This window comes from Phoxinus phoxinus (genome assembly GCF_949152265.1).
Source record: "Phoxinus phoxinus genome assembly, chromosome: 7".
Classification (NCBI taxonomy): Eukaryota; Metazoa; Chordata; class Actinopteri; order Cypriniformes; family Leuciscidae; genus Phoxinus; species Phoxinus phoxinus.
The window spans coordinates 15798273-15813803 of NC_136882.1; the positions used below are offsets into that span (position 1 = coordinate 15798273).

General features: G+C 40.0%; 1 protein-coding gene across 1 annotated transcript in view; it reads left to right on the forward strand.

Annotated features, from left to right (window-relative positions):
• fn1a (fibronectin 1a) overlaps window positions 1-15531 on the forward strand; it is a 31387-nt gene that overhangs the window by 3500 nt on the left and 12356 nt on the right. The window contains exons 8-26 of the mRNA XM_079618350.1: window positions 42-224; window positions 927-1103; window positions 2871-3026; window positions 3120-3248; window positions 3457-3600; window positions 6079-6200; window positions 6336-6504; window positions 6679-6864; window positions 7000-7128; window positions 8561-8650; window positions 8749-8949; window positions 10124-10402; window positions 11507-11770; window positions 11865-11959; window positions 12103-12271; window positions 12365-12451; window positions 12804-12995; window positions 13479-13751; window positions 15243-15434. Coding sequence (XP_079474476.1) covers window positions 42-224; window positions 927-1103; window positions 2871-3026; window positions 3120-3248; window positions 3457-3600; window positions 6079-6200; window positions 6336-6504; window positions 6679-6864; window positions 7000-7128; window positions 8561-8650; window positions 8749-8949; window positions 10124-10402; window positions 11507-11770; window positions 11865-11959; window positions 12103-12271; window positions 12365-12451; window positions 12804-12995; window positions 13479-13751; window positions 15243-15434 — 3237 coding nt within the window. The remainder of the gene's footprint in view (window positions 1-41; window positions 225-926; window positions 1104-2870; window positions 3027-3119; window positions 3249-3456; window positions 3601-6078; window positions 6201-6335; window positions 6505-6678; window positions 6865-6999; window positions 7129-8560; window positions 8651-8748; window positions 8950-10123; window positions 10403-11506; window positions 11771-11864; window positions 11960-12102; window positions 12272-12364; window positions 12452-12803; window positions 12996-13478; window positions 13752-15242; window positions 15435-15531) is intronic.

The following is a 15531-nucleotide window of genomic DNA, read 5'->3' on the forward strand; positions in this document are numbered from 1 at the left end:
AAGTGTTTTGTTTCATTGTCTCTTTTCTCGTGTGTGCATAGAGAGCCAGTCCCAGGTGTATGGTGGGACCTCAGGTGGGCAGCCGTGTGTGTTCCCTTTTGTGTTCATGGGGAAAACATTCTACTCCTGCACGTCCGAGGGACGCAGTGATGGGCAGCTCTGGTGCAGCACCTCATCTGACTTTGAAAAGGACTACAAGTACTCCTTCTGTACCAACAACCATGGTAAGTTTATATAATACTACCATTCAAAAGATTGGGCTCAGTAAGGTTTTTATTTGTGTCTTAGTTATGACCACCAAGGCTGCATTTATTTGATCAAAAACACTTTTGCAAAATATTATAGAATTTAAAGTTTTCTATTTTTAATATGTTTTTAAATCAGATTTTTCAGCCTCATTACAGTTTTCAGTCACATGATCCTTTAGAAATCACTCTAATATGCTTATTTGGTGCTCAAGAAACATTGCTAACTATACATATCAATGTTGAAAACTGTTGTGCTGCTTAATATTATGAGGAAACCATGGTGCCTTTTGTAAAGAACAGGCATTTATTTGAAATACATTTTTGTAGCATTATAAATGCATTTAATGTCACTTTTGATCAATTTAATGCAGTTTTGCTGAATAAAATCATTAATTTCTTTAAAACTGCTAGTGCAATTCTTAAAAAAAGGATATCTAGTTTGATTTCCGTTCGATTTTTTTCCATATCTACATCTTTTTTTAATTATTCGTGTCATGTAGTGGTGTGGTTAAAGCACAGGGCTGTTGGTTCAAGCCCTGAATGAGCCATGTACCCATAAGCAGGCTCTTTTTTTAACCCCAAGCTCTTTTTGATGGATTATCCCTGTCATTTTTTGGAAGTCAAAACCTCTCCTTGGAACTGCTACGGTTTTTCACTGGTAAATATCTTTATTTTTAGTTATGGTCACAACCAGAGGAGGAAACTCCAATGGTGCACTCTGTCAGTTGCCGTTCCTCTACAACGGCCGTAACTACACCGACTGCACCGCTGACGGCAGGAGAGATGGCATGAAATGGTGTGGAACAACTTATAACTATGACCAAGAGCAGCGGTTTGGCTTCTGTCCCATGGCAGGTAAGTGCCAGTTTTACACTAGCAATAAATGTTGGAGCCAGAGAGAGAGCGAGAGCGAGAGAGAGACAGGTTAGGACTTGACTGGAGCTTGGCACATAAGAAGATAGAGAACTATAATTTTATAAAGGCATTTATTCCTGTAAGTATCCAGGGCTGCGTTTCTCAATAGTATCGTGACCTAAGTTGATCGTAGAGGCCATTGGTGGCAACTTTTGGGAAACACAGCCCTGGATCTTAATAACGTGCATTGAGCAAATAATTTTATCTTAAACTTCTAAGATATTGAGGAACGTTGCAGTCCATATTCCATGCTTCTCCTAACTTGAGGAATGTCAGCAAAAAGACTGAATATATAAAATGTCATGTGTCTCACAGCTTTTTCAATTACCTTGTGGTCTGTGTTGGGGAAGATCTGGTAACGGTTAAGATGAGGACGTTAACTACGTGGAATAAAGATCACTCCGCACCTATTCAGCCATATTTACATAAACACCTCATTCTGCCTGAGCTTTGATGGGTGTCTCTGTCACCAAGGTGCCAGTTAGAGCCAGGCGCACTCTGGGGAGTTTATGAGATTTAGTGATCTGACATAGATTGAAACCAGAGCTGCTCTTTGTGTTTCTTTCACGTGTTTGTTTTGTAGGGGGTAGGGATTTCTGTCTCAACACAGGAACCATTATCATACATCAACTGTTTTTTCCCCAGTATAATAAGTAATATATTACTTGCCGTACTGAATGTGAACAATGTGGAAAAGAACTTTAAAAACTTGGCAGCTATTGTTTAAGCACAGATTTCTGCCCGTCTGTGAAAGCCGTGGCCCCTCAGCTGTGCGGGGCTGCAGACGGAGAGAGGTTGGCTTTGGACCAGAGTCTGGCTGGCAGTGAAGCATATATATCTGGCTGCTCTCCTCGACTCTTAACCTTGGAGACATTTCCTCACTCTCATCCTCTCTTATTAACCAGATACACCAATCAATGATATCCCAGTTGAAACAATGAGGCTGTTTGTGAGGAACTGCCTTGAGCTATAATGGATATATGGTCATTAGAATTGAGTTTGAGCTTTTTGACCCTAATTGACCCTCTAATTACTCTTTTGGCCATTTAAAAACCCAATTAGCTGGATTTGGTCTCTTCCTCAAGCTAAATGATTCACTTTGGTGTTAACTTAAAAGCTACAAATGTCACTCCCAGGCCTGTCAGGATCATGCATTTTGTGCTGACGATTAATTGTCATACAAATAAATGTGATTAATGATTTAAAGAAAATTACGTCATTAATCACTCGCCCTCATGTCGTTCCCTAACCCGTAAGACTTCCACTCGCCTTCGGAACACAAATTAAGTTTTTTTTTTTTTTTTTTGTATCTGAGCGCTTTCTGTCCCTCCATTCAAAACTTCATTCCATATTTCATTGTAATAATAATTGCAATTAGATCAAATAACCAGGATCAAACGATTAATCGATAATCGTGACAAGCCTAGGTACTCCAAGTTCCCATTGGCCCGTTCACACCAAAGATAATAACTAAAACTATAACAATAAAGACAATAGTTATTGTTTTTGATGCGAACGGGCCTTTAATGTTGTTTTTTGAAGGAGTTAGAGGGTTGTTTTTGGGAAAAGTTCTCAAGTGCTTCCAAAACGAAAAGAGTTGTTCTTGTCTCATTGGCTAAACCGCCTTAAGATAATTTAAATGTGACTTTAGGATAATTTAAATGTGAAGGTTTGTGAATAATGTTGATGTTGATGGGTTTCCACCAGCTCATGAGGAGGTGTGTACCACTGGTGAGGGTGTGATGTATCGTCTGGGAGATCAGTGGGACAGACGCCATGATGTTCTGGGTCACATGATGCGCTGTACGTGTGTGGGCAATGGCCGTGGGGAATGGAGCTGCATTGCCTACTCGCAAATCAAAGGTGAGCGTTGTCATCTCCCATTTGTGAGTGATGAGTTTATAGGAAATTTGTATCCATTATTTATTTGTTCATGCATGTCTTTTCTTCTTTCAGACCAGTGCATTGTGGATAATTTGACCTATGAAGTAAATCAGACTTTCACTAAACAGCATGAGGAAGGCTACATGATGAACTGCAGCTGTTTTGGTCAAGGCCGTGGACGCTGGAAGTGTGATGCTATTGGTGAGCCAGCCACATCTATGGTTTCATTAATTAGAACTGAAATGGATAATTTGTCTTCATTTGCTTAAATGAACTTTTCTTGAAACAATTAGAGTGCCTCTTCCTCTAAATTGTAGCCTTAGGATTAGCAGTTTTAGCCTTTTTCCCTATAAATGACCGAGCTAATGATTGGAAAATGACCGTGTGTTACTCCGATTTCCATTTCCAGATCAGTGCCAAGAGCCAGAGACTAGAGTGTTCTATCAGATTGGAGATTCCTGGGAAAAACTCATTCAGGGAATCCACTACAGATGTCACTGCTATGGAAATGGCATTGGAGAGCTGAGCTGCGAGCCTCAGCAGTCTTTCTCTGGTGAGTAAACAGCATCTTTTTGATTTTTGATCTTTTTAACATTTTTATTTTTTATGAGGCACATGTTCCCTCTCTCTCGCACGCGCACACACACACACACACACACACACACACACACACACACACACACACACACACACACACACACACACACACACACACACACACACACACACACACACACGCACACAGTGTGGGTCACACTGTGTACTGCTATAAGTAGTCTTGTGGGCATGGGTGGGGAGAGGTTTGGAAGTCAAAGGCTTCCAGATGTTTACTGAGAGCAAGTGTGCTGTGTGCCATTTCTCCCAGGTGTTTTGTTGGAGTGGTGATTAGGATTTGCTCTTCCTTGTGATCTTTTCTTTTACAACGGACAAATGCTCGTCCTCTGGCAGCGTTTGAAATCAAGGATGTTGGTTTTAAGATGCCCTCATCCACACCTTGATTTGGGTGGGCCAGTGCCTTGTGTTTGCCGTCTGTTCTTTTGAAGTTCCCTGGATGGAGAAAGGCACACACCCACTCAACACAGCTGTCTAAATCACCCCCTGCAGCCCTTTTGGCGCTGTTTGTTTGTCTTTGAGTTTCTTTCGTCCTGTGTTGAGAATTAGTTTGAATTTCAACCAAACCTGTTACTTTTTCTGCTTGCACAGCATCTGTAAAGTAATTCAGAGATTATGCACTTCCCATTGTTAATGGTTGCCTCCGAACTTTTGTAGAGGAAAAGCAACAACTAGGGCTGGATGGAATGACGGTAGAAACTTAACTTTATTGTCCTTGAATGCCATTCTTTATGTAGACATCAGTATACTCATACACTGCTTAACAGAAACGTGTTAACTGGTCATGTAAAAAACAAATACATCCAAGATTAAAAATAAAACTATAGCATACTCTTCTAGTCTAGACAGCTTTGTTGATTTGGGAGTGTTTTTAATTTTACGTGTTGCACAATGCCATGCCAGGCCTGTTGTGCATATTTTGCCTATTTAATGATGACTTCAAATAATGGCTCATCCAGTTATATTTGTAATTCACTATTGTTTTGAATCCTATTGTGATAATATGCAGCTGGTTCTGCGCTGTCTTATCATTTGTTGGTTTGTTATGTGATCTATACACTACCTTTAAAAAGTTTGGGGTCTGATTTTTTTTTATGTTACTCTTATGCTCTCCAAAGCTGCATTTATTTGATTAAAAAAAAACTCTGCGAAAAACATGTTGTGAAAATATGATTACAATATATATATATATTAGTATATTGTAAAATTAAATTTGTGATGGCAAAGCTGAAATTGCAGTAGTCATTACTCCAGTCTGCAGTGTCATGTGATCCTTCAGAAATCTTTGGTGAATAGAAAGTTCAAAAGAACAGCATTTATTTGAAATATTAATATTTTGTAATATTGTAAATGTCTTTACTGTCACTTTTGATCAATGTAATGCATCCTTTGCTGAGTAAAATTTTTAATTTCTTCCAAAAGAAGACCCCAAACTTCTGGACGGTATAGTGAATATCATATAATATGATATAAAACTAAGTTTTTGTACCATTACCGTGGTTATAGTCATATTGCCCATCACTAAAGACCAGTACAGTATGTTGTTTATATTAATCCATTCCTTTTTATCACAAAATAAATGTGTTGTTAATTATATGTATTTATACACAACCACTGAACTCCCCCACAAGATCTGACAAGGTCTGCATTAATAAAGTTTTCCCTCTTTGTGAGAGCTTGTTGGGGTCAGAAGTGCTCCCTTTGCTCATTGAGTGAAAGCAACCCCAGAGCAATATCCCTCAGTAATGGCGTCCAGCTGTGAGAAGGCTGGGAACAGTGGGAGTGAGGCTGGTGCAGGCTGGCGGAACGTAATGCAGACTAAGTGAACTTTAAGTGCTGTACACAGACTACCCTCATGGCAGTAATTGGGAAAAATGGGGACCAGATTGAAATCAGGAGCAATTGAGGATATTGCTATATGAGGCTACAAGACACTTGAAGAAAAATGAGTTTTAAATACAGTGTTGAGAAATTTTGTTGGTAAATAATAGAGATGTATCACTTCAGATAAGTTGCTGAGGGTTTCAGGATTTAAAGGTTTGAAAGCCTGAGACTGTGGTGGTGGTCCTCTCATCCTCATGTCTTAGTGCTGAAACTGTGGTAAGAATCTCACAAGCTAGTGCTACGTTTCCCATTTCAGCGTTTCCCAAAAGGAACAGAACACACTAACGCTACAAACTATTTTTTTTTTCTCTTTCCTAGAACACCTTAATGTATTTTTTAGGCCAGAAACATCTCGGTTTGTTCTCAATATGCGAGTTGTGAAAACACTGTTCAAATACTCTGTTTGTTGTTTTATAGTATTAGCATGATGAGCTACTGGCATGGTATTCTCTCAAGACATATTTTACGTATTGTAATTTGCAAGTATGGGTGCTCTTGGCTGTAAATATGATTTAAATTCTGAATATTTTATCAGGTGGTCATCGTCCAGTCCAGGTGCTTATATCAGAATCTGGCAACCAGCCCAACTCCCACCCCATCCAATGGAACGCCCCGGCTTCTGCACACATCACACAGTACATACTCAAATGGAGACCGGTAAGTCTCTTTTGAGACACTATAAACTTTAGTGGTTCTTTGAATAAATTTGAATTCTGATTACATTAGAGTAGTTATTTATCAAATACACAATAGTGTGTGATAGTTGAGCTGCAACCTACTTATTTTAAACAGAAAAACACCCATACCCAATGGATGGAGGTCACTATTCCAGGCCATCTGAACTCATACACCATCGCAGGACTGAAGCAAGGAGTCACTTACGAGGGCCAACTCATTAGCATCCTGCGTTTCGGACGTAGAGAAACCACTCGCTTTGATTTCTCCACCGTGCATGGCTCATGTAGGTTATTCAACAGTGCTAATGGCTATGTGTCTCATTCATTAAACATGCATGTATTTGTGGAACCACAGTTTTCAAGCATAAATAATTATTCATCAGCAAGTTTTTGAATGGGACTCGGTGTATCCAAAAACAGCATGTTTGCTAATGTAGCCCTTTCCGTAACTTCCCTAGTGGCTACCTCTGAGGGATATACCACCCAGCCCCCTCCGATGGTGGACACCTCTGAGTCTGTGACTGAGATCACTTCCAGCAGTTTCGTCATCTCTTGGGTGTCCGCGTCTGACACGGTGTCTGGATTCAGGGTGGAATATGAGCTGAGTGAGGAGGGAGGCCAGACAGGACAGCCCATGGTCTTAGGTGAGTATGTGCATCTCAAGTGTGGTGGCATTGTTTTAGTCAAATGAGACTAGTAAATCTCATTTGTCCACAATAATTTTTGTGAAAGTTAAATATGTCAATGTTGGTAATGTTAACTTGATTATCCGTTTCCAGACCTTCCTCATACGGCTACATCCGTGAACATCAGTGAACTTCTCCCAGGAAGAAAGTACACTGTGAATGTGTATGAAGTGACAGGAGAAGGAGAACCCAACCTGATCCTTACCACTTCCCAGACTACAGGTGAACCTTTTCTCTCTGTCTTTCTTGGTTTTCCTTGTTCCCGCTTCCTCTTTCATCCTCTTTATAATATTATAAAAATGTAACCTACTGGAAAAGCCATATATGACTTGACATATTTTTGAGGGTGTTGAATATTCAGCAGGAAATAGTATAGGAATAGTGTCATTAGTGTATTAACAGACAGGATTGGATTGGATAATGAAAGTGTGTTTTTATATTATTTGTTAGTTCTAGAATGCATGACCCCTAAAAACTTGCATAAGACCCTGTTTACACCTGGTTTTAAGATGCATTTACGTCAATCCGATCACATGTGGGCGACCTTAAATACGTGTGTAAACAGGGTCTAAAACTTTTTGAGCTTGTCCACTTCTGACCACCTCTAGTGGTATTTGAAAATACATTAGACCATATTCCTTTCATAGTGTAGACACTCATCCGTGGAACAGCCACAAAACACCGCCTACTCTCTTCCTACTGACCCAATGTGTAAACATTATGGGAAGCTCGCTAGCCAAATGGGATTTAAACTTAATTGGTTGAAGGCCTAAGTTGGGTTTGAAGATGAAAAACGCACCAAGCACAATGTTCTCTCACCATTCCTGATTTCTAACACGTGTTCGCGTGGTATTTAATGCACCAGGTGTAAAAGGTAAGGTGTCTCCCTCGTATACTTGTGATCCGATCGACCAAAACGCATAAATACCCGGTGTAAACAGGGCCCTAAAAAGCATAAAGGGGGTCAAAAATACCTGTATTAAATTCAACAATTTATTTCAGATAAGATGTAGCCTTGTATGTCTTTATCTTCATCTTAAGTAAAAATATCAATTTAATGTTACAGCCATGTTCATTTGTTCACTTCTGATGTAATATAGCATTTACAAGATATAATATAATATAATATAAGTAAGGGTTAATGCCCGACGAGGTGTCCATTGTCAGGTTTTAATGGACGACGGCGAGGTGTGAACCGGCCGACGCGCAGCCGAAGTTCATTAAAACCTGACAATGGACACCTCGAAGGGCATTAACCCGCTTATACCATGGTCACTTGACAAATAACACATTTTTAAAACATTAGTTTATATTTTAATTAGTTTAACAATCGAAATCTAAAGTTACAAGTTACAAACAATAACTTGGTTTCCTTTGTTACGCCTGACAGTTTATTTAGGTGTCCTCTATCACTTTTTAACGGACACCCTGCAGCCAATCAGAATCGAGTATTCACCCAGACCATGGTATAATATAATATAAAACAATCAAATAATGTCTCAACAGCTTAAATCTCAAGTATGTTTATATGAGAAATTTCAATGTAAAAAGTCAACTCCACAACATCTTCCACTTACAAATACTCTTACTTGCAGTATTTGATTGTATGATGATGTGATCATTTTGACTTATGTTTTAACTTATGCTTCCACAGCTCCTGATGCTCCTTCTGATCATGAAGTGGAGGATGTGGGGGAGACCTCCATGATTATCAGCTGGTCTAAACCTGTGGCTCCTATCACGGGTAAACACAGGCTGTCTTTAGTAAAACAAACCATTATGTGACCTATATATAAATTGTATACAAAATACAGATGATAAGTGTATATCTTGTATATTTAGGTTACCGTGTGGTGTACACCCCATCTGAAGAGGGCAGTTCTGGCAGCACTGAGCTGAACCTGCCTAACACTGCCACCTCAGTGACCCTGGGTGACCTTCGCCCTGGTCTGCTCTATAACATCAGCATCTACTCAGTGGAAGAGAGTCAGGAGAGTGAACCTATTTTTGTTCAGGTCACTACTGCTGGAGAACCACTGGCAGGTATGAAATCACTACATGGGTGAATCTTGAAAAACATGGAGAGAGAGAAATAAAAGGCCTTTAAGATATTAAAGTATGAAGCCTATTTTTATGACCATTAGGAGTTTTAATATTGTGACATTATTTTCATGAAAGTTAAATACATTGTCCCCTAAAACTCTCTCCATTTATGTGTATGTATATGTGTGTATATAATTATAATACTGTATGTATATAATTATAATAGTGTGACATTGCAAAAATCTGTGATGTTCCTAAAATAGGCTTCTATTTTATTTAGTTAATATTATTTTATATTTTTTTGATTTGGGGTGAATTATGACCTAGACCTGTTCTTGACAGGTTTTATGAGATTCACCCACATCTTTAAATAAGAGATGTTACATGACCTCAGATGTGTGTCAGGATACATCTGAAGATAATAACTTCTGTTTAACAAATGGTTTGATCTTTGGGGTGCAGTGGAAACATAGCATGATGTCATCAAGCCATAAATGTCTTTTTATTGTTTTCTTTTGAGTAGATTTAGGTGTTTTGTCTGGCAGCCCATAGATAAGATCACATTTGAGTTGAGTCAGCGAGTCGGCATCCAAACGCCTGTGAATCCTTGTAGGGTAATGTGTTGAAAGTGTGTGGATTTAGATTTTGTGGGGAAATTTTACAGAGGTCTGACTGTTTCATACTGATCTGGTAAATCAGCAAGCATTGCAACTTTACAAAAGTGTCTGAGTCTCAATGAGAACGTTTTATCTAAGATATATTCACATTGACTTTTATAGAATGCTCTGATTCTTCGAAGGTGCGAATGCTACAAAAAGGGTTCAACAGTTCGGCTTTACGTGTAATGAGGTTTTTGATGTCTGCTGAAATATTATGGCTGGTTCTAAAACAAACAGTCCTGAAAGCCTATTATTCTTTTCCCTGTCATGCCGTCTGGTCTGTCGGTAGGTTGTCTGAATTCCTTTGCTCAGATGAGTAACTTTTGCAGAATGGTAAACGCATGTCTAAATGAGAGGCTACAATAAAGTAAGCCCTTCAAAGGAAGGTCACTCAGAATCAGGTTTGTGACTCAAAAAGGTCATGGTGATGTTTTGTTAAGGAGCAAAGCGTGACACTTTTTCCATTGTATTCCACGGTCTGAATGAAGAAAAAATCTTATGTTTTCTGCCCACAGAGGAAGTTCCCTCTCCAACCGATCTGCAGTTCTTTGGGGTGTCTGACTCTAAGATCACAATCACCTGGACCGGTCCATCCGCTGAGGTGTCTGGGTACCGTGTTTCTGTGGGTGAGGTGGGTCCAGATGGATTGACCGAGAGAGAAATGGCGCTCCCGGTGACACAGAACGCCTACGCTGAGATCACACACCTCCACCCTGGAACCCTCTACCGTTTCTTCATCTTTACTCTCAAATCGGGTGAAGAGAGCGAGCCACTGGTTGGAGAACAAGCTACAAGTGAGAAAAGATCATTTCTACAAAAATAAATAAATAATTATTTAAAAAAATTACTTGAGAATTAAACAACATTGCAATTTTGCAGATGTTTGCAGACGTCTGCAAAACGTTTTTGCAACATTGCAGACGTTGTTGCCTCGCGTCGGCTGCGTCTGCACCAAAAAGCTGCGCTTGCTCACACAGCACAGACTACAGCCGACTGCAAACTAGCACATGCGTTCTGCGCCTGCGTGTAGGAATTAACTGTCTATATCAGCAGGTATCAATAGCATATATTCGTCATTCAAAAGGAGAAACCGAAACAAGGATATATATATATAAGATATACGCAGATAGACAAAACGTGAACAAAGCAGTGCTTGCTTACCATTTTAAATATCAGTTCTGTTGATAACTTTTGTGCGGCTCATGTGTTATGAAAATATTTGCATTTTGGAATGCACGGGTAGGACAACATAACGTTAGATCAGCTTTCTGTCTGTGCCGTCTTGACTTACTTGCTATCTTTCATAACTTTCGCTTTAATTCTCATGCTCTGATTGGATGTTCAGTTTAGCGAACAAGTCAGAGTTCCCACTCTCACCAACGGCCCCAATGACAAATTTCAACATGCTAAATCGGGATAAACTGCCGTCGACGTGAGCTCGACGAGTGCCGGTGCAAAAACTAGCCCGACAGACGCTCGCTGGCGGCGCGGCATTGTCAGATGGCCAACCGTCGGCTTGGTGTGTCCCGGCCTTTAGACATTCTGTTGACTATAAGTAATGTTGCACCTACATGTCAACTAACTCTGAGTATGCGTAGACCGTCTGCTTAAAATCTACTCACTCTTTATCGTGATGGTCCCCCAACAGACATTCTACTTACTATAAGTAACTTTGCAAGTGCATGCCACATTATTCTAACCCCAACCCCTTATTCTATTAACCTTACCATACCCCTAACAGTCTACTCAACTCATAATCTATTGAGAGTTAGTTGACATGTACAGTAGGTGCACGTTACTTATAGTCAACAGAATATCTGAAGGGGACCATCAAAATAAAGTGTAACCATTTTTGGCACTGTGATGCATGCTAACCATGTACATCTTTCTCTTCGCAGAGCCTGACCAACCCACTGATATTCATTTCACTAACATTACTGAGGACAGTAGTGTAATCATCTGGTCGGCTCCTAGGGCTCAAATCACAGGTTACAGACTTTTCCTGACTGTTGAGGGCTCAAACCCCAAACAGCTGCGTATTCCCGCCCGCTTGTCACAGTACACCATCCTCAACTTGCAGCCTGATACGGTGTACACTGCCACTCTGCATGCAGAAAAAGGCAATGTGCTTAGTGAGGGGTCCATCGCCACATTCGCCACAAGTGAGTTTCTGTTTGCCTGTCACGCTTCCTAATACATTCACAAATCATGAACTACAAGTTCTAAAGCAATAGTTCTGTTTCTTCTGGCTTTCAGTTCAACCGATGGGAAATGCTCCTTACTTCAGCACTGATGTCACAGACACTTCCATCGTTGTCTCCTGGATCCCTGTGCCTAAAATTGGATACAAGGTAGGTTACCGTTGAAACACACCAGAGACACTGAAGCCGCTATATGCCATTACTTTTTGCTTTAACGGCTACGGTGAGAAAGTCTTGAGAAACAGGCTTTGGACATTTCTACACAATGTTTACACTTTAATTTTGCTCTGCAGTTAACCGTGAGGCCCAGCCAAGGCGGGGAAGCCCCTAGGGATGAGATCTCAGAGTCCGGTAGTGTCATTGTCTCAGGTCTAACCCCTGGAGTTGAGTACACCTACAGCGTCCAGCCGGTCATCAGCGGTCATGAGCACGGCAACCCCATCACTCGACGGGTGGTCACTCGTAAGCGCATTTTTCTGTTCTCATTATATTGAGCTTATTAAAGATGTGGGAGTGTGAGAGGGAAGTTTCTCACACTGTTTTATCTGTCTATAGCTCTTTCTCCACCCACCGATCTAAACCTGGAGTCCAACCCGAACACCGGAGAGCTTACTGTTCAGTGGAACGATGCTAAAATCCCAGGTTAGTATCAATGGAGGGGCGCCATCGTGTTTTTCAAGTGCGTAAATTGTTGTATACCGTGTTTTTCACACAAGCACAAGATATTCATAACATATGATAGAACTCCTCATTCATAACCACTTTGCCTCTAGGACCACTGCTGTCATTTAGACATACTACTCTTTTGGCGTACTCTTTTAGCATAGTATAGCAGAGAAGTATTCGATTTCGGATGCACCGACAGTGTTCCAGTAATTACAAACAGCTTGAAAAGTCATGGACATAATCAAATAAAAAATGCTGGATTACCGTGTAATAAAAGAATGTGAAGCACTCTCTCAAATGAGCTCATGTGTTCCCTTGGCAACACTAGACATCACGGGATACAGAGTGACCTGCACCCCCACCAATGGACAGCAGGGGAACTCTGTGGAGGAGTTTGTGAAGGCGGGAGAGAACTCGTGTACGTTAGAGAACCTGAGTCCAGGAGTGGAATACAACGTCAGCGTGTTTACTGTGAAGGATGACATGGAGAGCATTCCTGTCTCCAGCACTGTGACTCCGGGTAGGCATAAGAGCTTTTCGAGAGACAAATCACCCCGTACCTCAATCATTTTGCGTCAGTAACTTTGCTTAAAGCATGTGTTTTGTAATCAGTGCAGTACTTGCTTGTAATGCCTATTGAGGGATTATATACAGAGAACATGCAGATTACTAAATACACATTGCTTTCTCAATAATGACCAAAAAATGTGAAACAACAATATAATCAGCATATGTTTCTGTTGTCAGTCGATTTTGGCGAACAGAACATAAGAGCTCAATTTCTTTCACAATTTTGGTCTGTATTTATTTGTATTTTTTTAAATGGCATTAGAACTCTGATATAATATACTAATATCACAAATTCCTAATGCTCATCTCCATGGTTCAGCATTCACAATATGAACCATGAAGGATCTGTTTTTTTGGGCCGATGACTTACCTCCGCCTCTCTGTGTTGTGTCTCTGTCTGTGTTGGGCCTCTGGCACCTTCTCTCCTCCCCAGATGTGCCCAAAATAACTGACCTTAACTTCATCAACATCACTGACTCCACTATCGGCCTCAGCTGGAGTCCTCTTAACTCCACCGCCGTTACGGGCTACCGCATCACGGTGTTGGCTGCAGGGGACAGTGTACCAATCTTTGTTGAATTTGTGGAGCCCACGACAGGCTTTTATACCGTGCACGGTCTGGAGCCCGGTATTGATTACGACATCACCGTTACCACAGTCACGGAAAACGGAGAGAGTGAACCCATCACCATCACCCAGCAAACAGGTAAAGAGTGTGTAGTTTTTGATAGACAGAAACACAGAGAAGCCGTCTTGCTTCGTACACCTAGTTTATTGAACTGCCCGCTCTACCTCCGTGCTCTCTGTTTCACGTCATAGGAGGAGCGGCCGCACTTAAAGGGGACATACACATCACTCTACAGAGTGTGAGGAACTTTTAGGAAAAAAATTGCTGGGCAAAATGTCTCCAAGACTTTACATACATGTATGATGAAAAATAAGGCTTTAAAAAAGCCGTAAGGCTCCAAATAGGGCTTTTTTAAAATAATAATAATAATTCGTTTTTTTAACCAAACTATTTATATATATATATATATATATATTATACCATTCAAAGGTTTTGGATCAGTAAGATTTTTAACAAAAATTTTGAAAGAAGTCTCTTATGCTCACCAAGGCTGCATTTATTTGTTAAATATAATATAATATTTTGTTTATACAATTTAACTGTTTTCTATTTGAATATATTTTAAAATGTCATTTATTCCTGTGGCGCGAAGCTGAACTTTCAGCATCATTACTGATCACATGATCCTTCAGGAATCATTCTAATATGCTGATTTGATGCTCAAGAAATGATCAATGGTCGATAATATATTACTGATCTCGTTGTTGCTTAATGTTTTTGTGGAAACCGTGATTTTTATTTCAGGATTCTTTGTTAAATTAAAAGTTCAAAAGAACAGCATTTATTTGAATATAAATATTTTTGTAACATTATAAATGTATTTACTGTTACTTATGATCAATTTAATGCATCATTAGTGAATAAGCATTAACTCCTTCCCAAAAAACACAATTTCTGACCAGCAATGCATATAAAAAAAATTTGTTAGAGTTTGATGTTTTTTGGGAGTAAAAATAGATATAATACAAAAAATATATATATTTTGTGCACCTTTAAGTGAAGAAAAACATGTGAATTTAATTACCTGTTGGCCCAAATGAATGTGCAATAAATCTGTCTTCATACTTGTTGACCATTCCTGCTCTTTGTTGCTACAGTATTTCTTTATGTGCATATGGCAGCCATATTCCCTGTTTGAAAGTGGATTGAGGAAAAACTAGCAGCTGTTTCTTGTTGCAGCACTTTATCCTTCTTTCCTTCTTACTCTTTTTTTCCCTCCCTCTACCACACTATTTTATGTCTCCTTTTCTTCCTCACTCTCTTTTTGTCTTAAGAAAACTGATGTGTAGACCCACATGGCATCAGTATGTGTGACTTCTGCTTTTCAGATAAACATATTCTTGGTCTGACCTTTAGAAATGGTGCTCATTTTCGAATTCTGTCCTCCACCGGTTGCTTTAAAAAAAAACTGAAATAAAAATACTATAATAGTATATAAATAGTACTAAAATAACACAGTTTGAGAGAGCCTTCCACAAATGGGACACTGACTTCTTGTAGATGATGCTTCCAAAAACTTGCTTTTAAATGGAAATAAAAAATCTTGCACTTTCCTCCTGTCTCTTTTAGCTGTCCCTGCCCCGTCTGGCCTGTCCTTCAGTGGAGTGACTGCGGACAGTATGGTGGTGTCCTGGAATGCCCCTCAGGTCCCCAAATCCGCTGATGTCGAACACTACATCATCCACTATCATCCAATCGATGATGACGATGACACCACCGAGCGCACTGTGGAAGGAAACGAAAATGTTGTCGTTCTTTACCGTACGTGACTTTTACAGCAGAATTGATTTTTGTTTGTTTGTGCAGTCCTGTCTTTAGTGTCACTAATGAGAAGTTGTTAGTAATGAGTCCCTCTGTG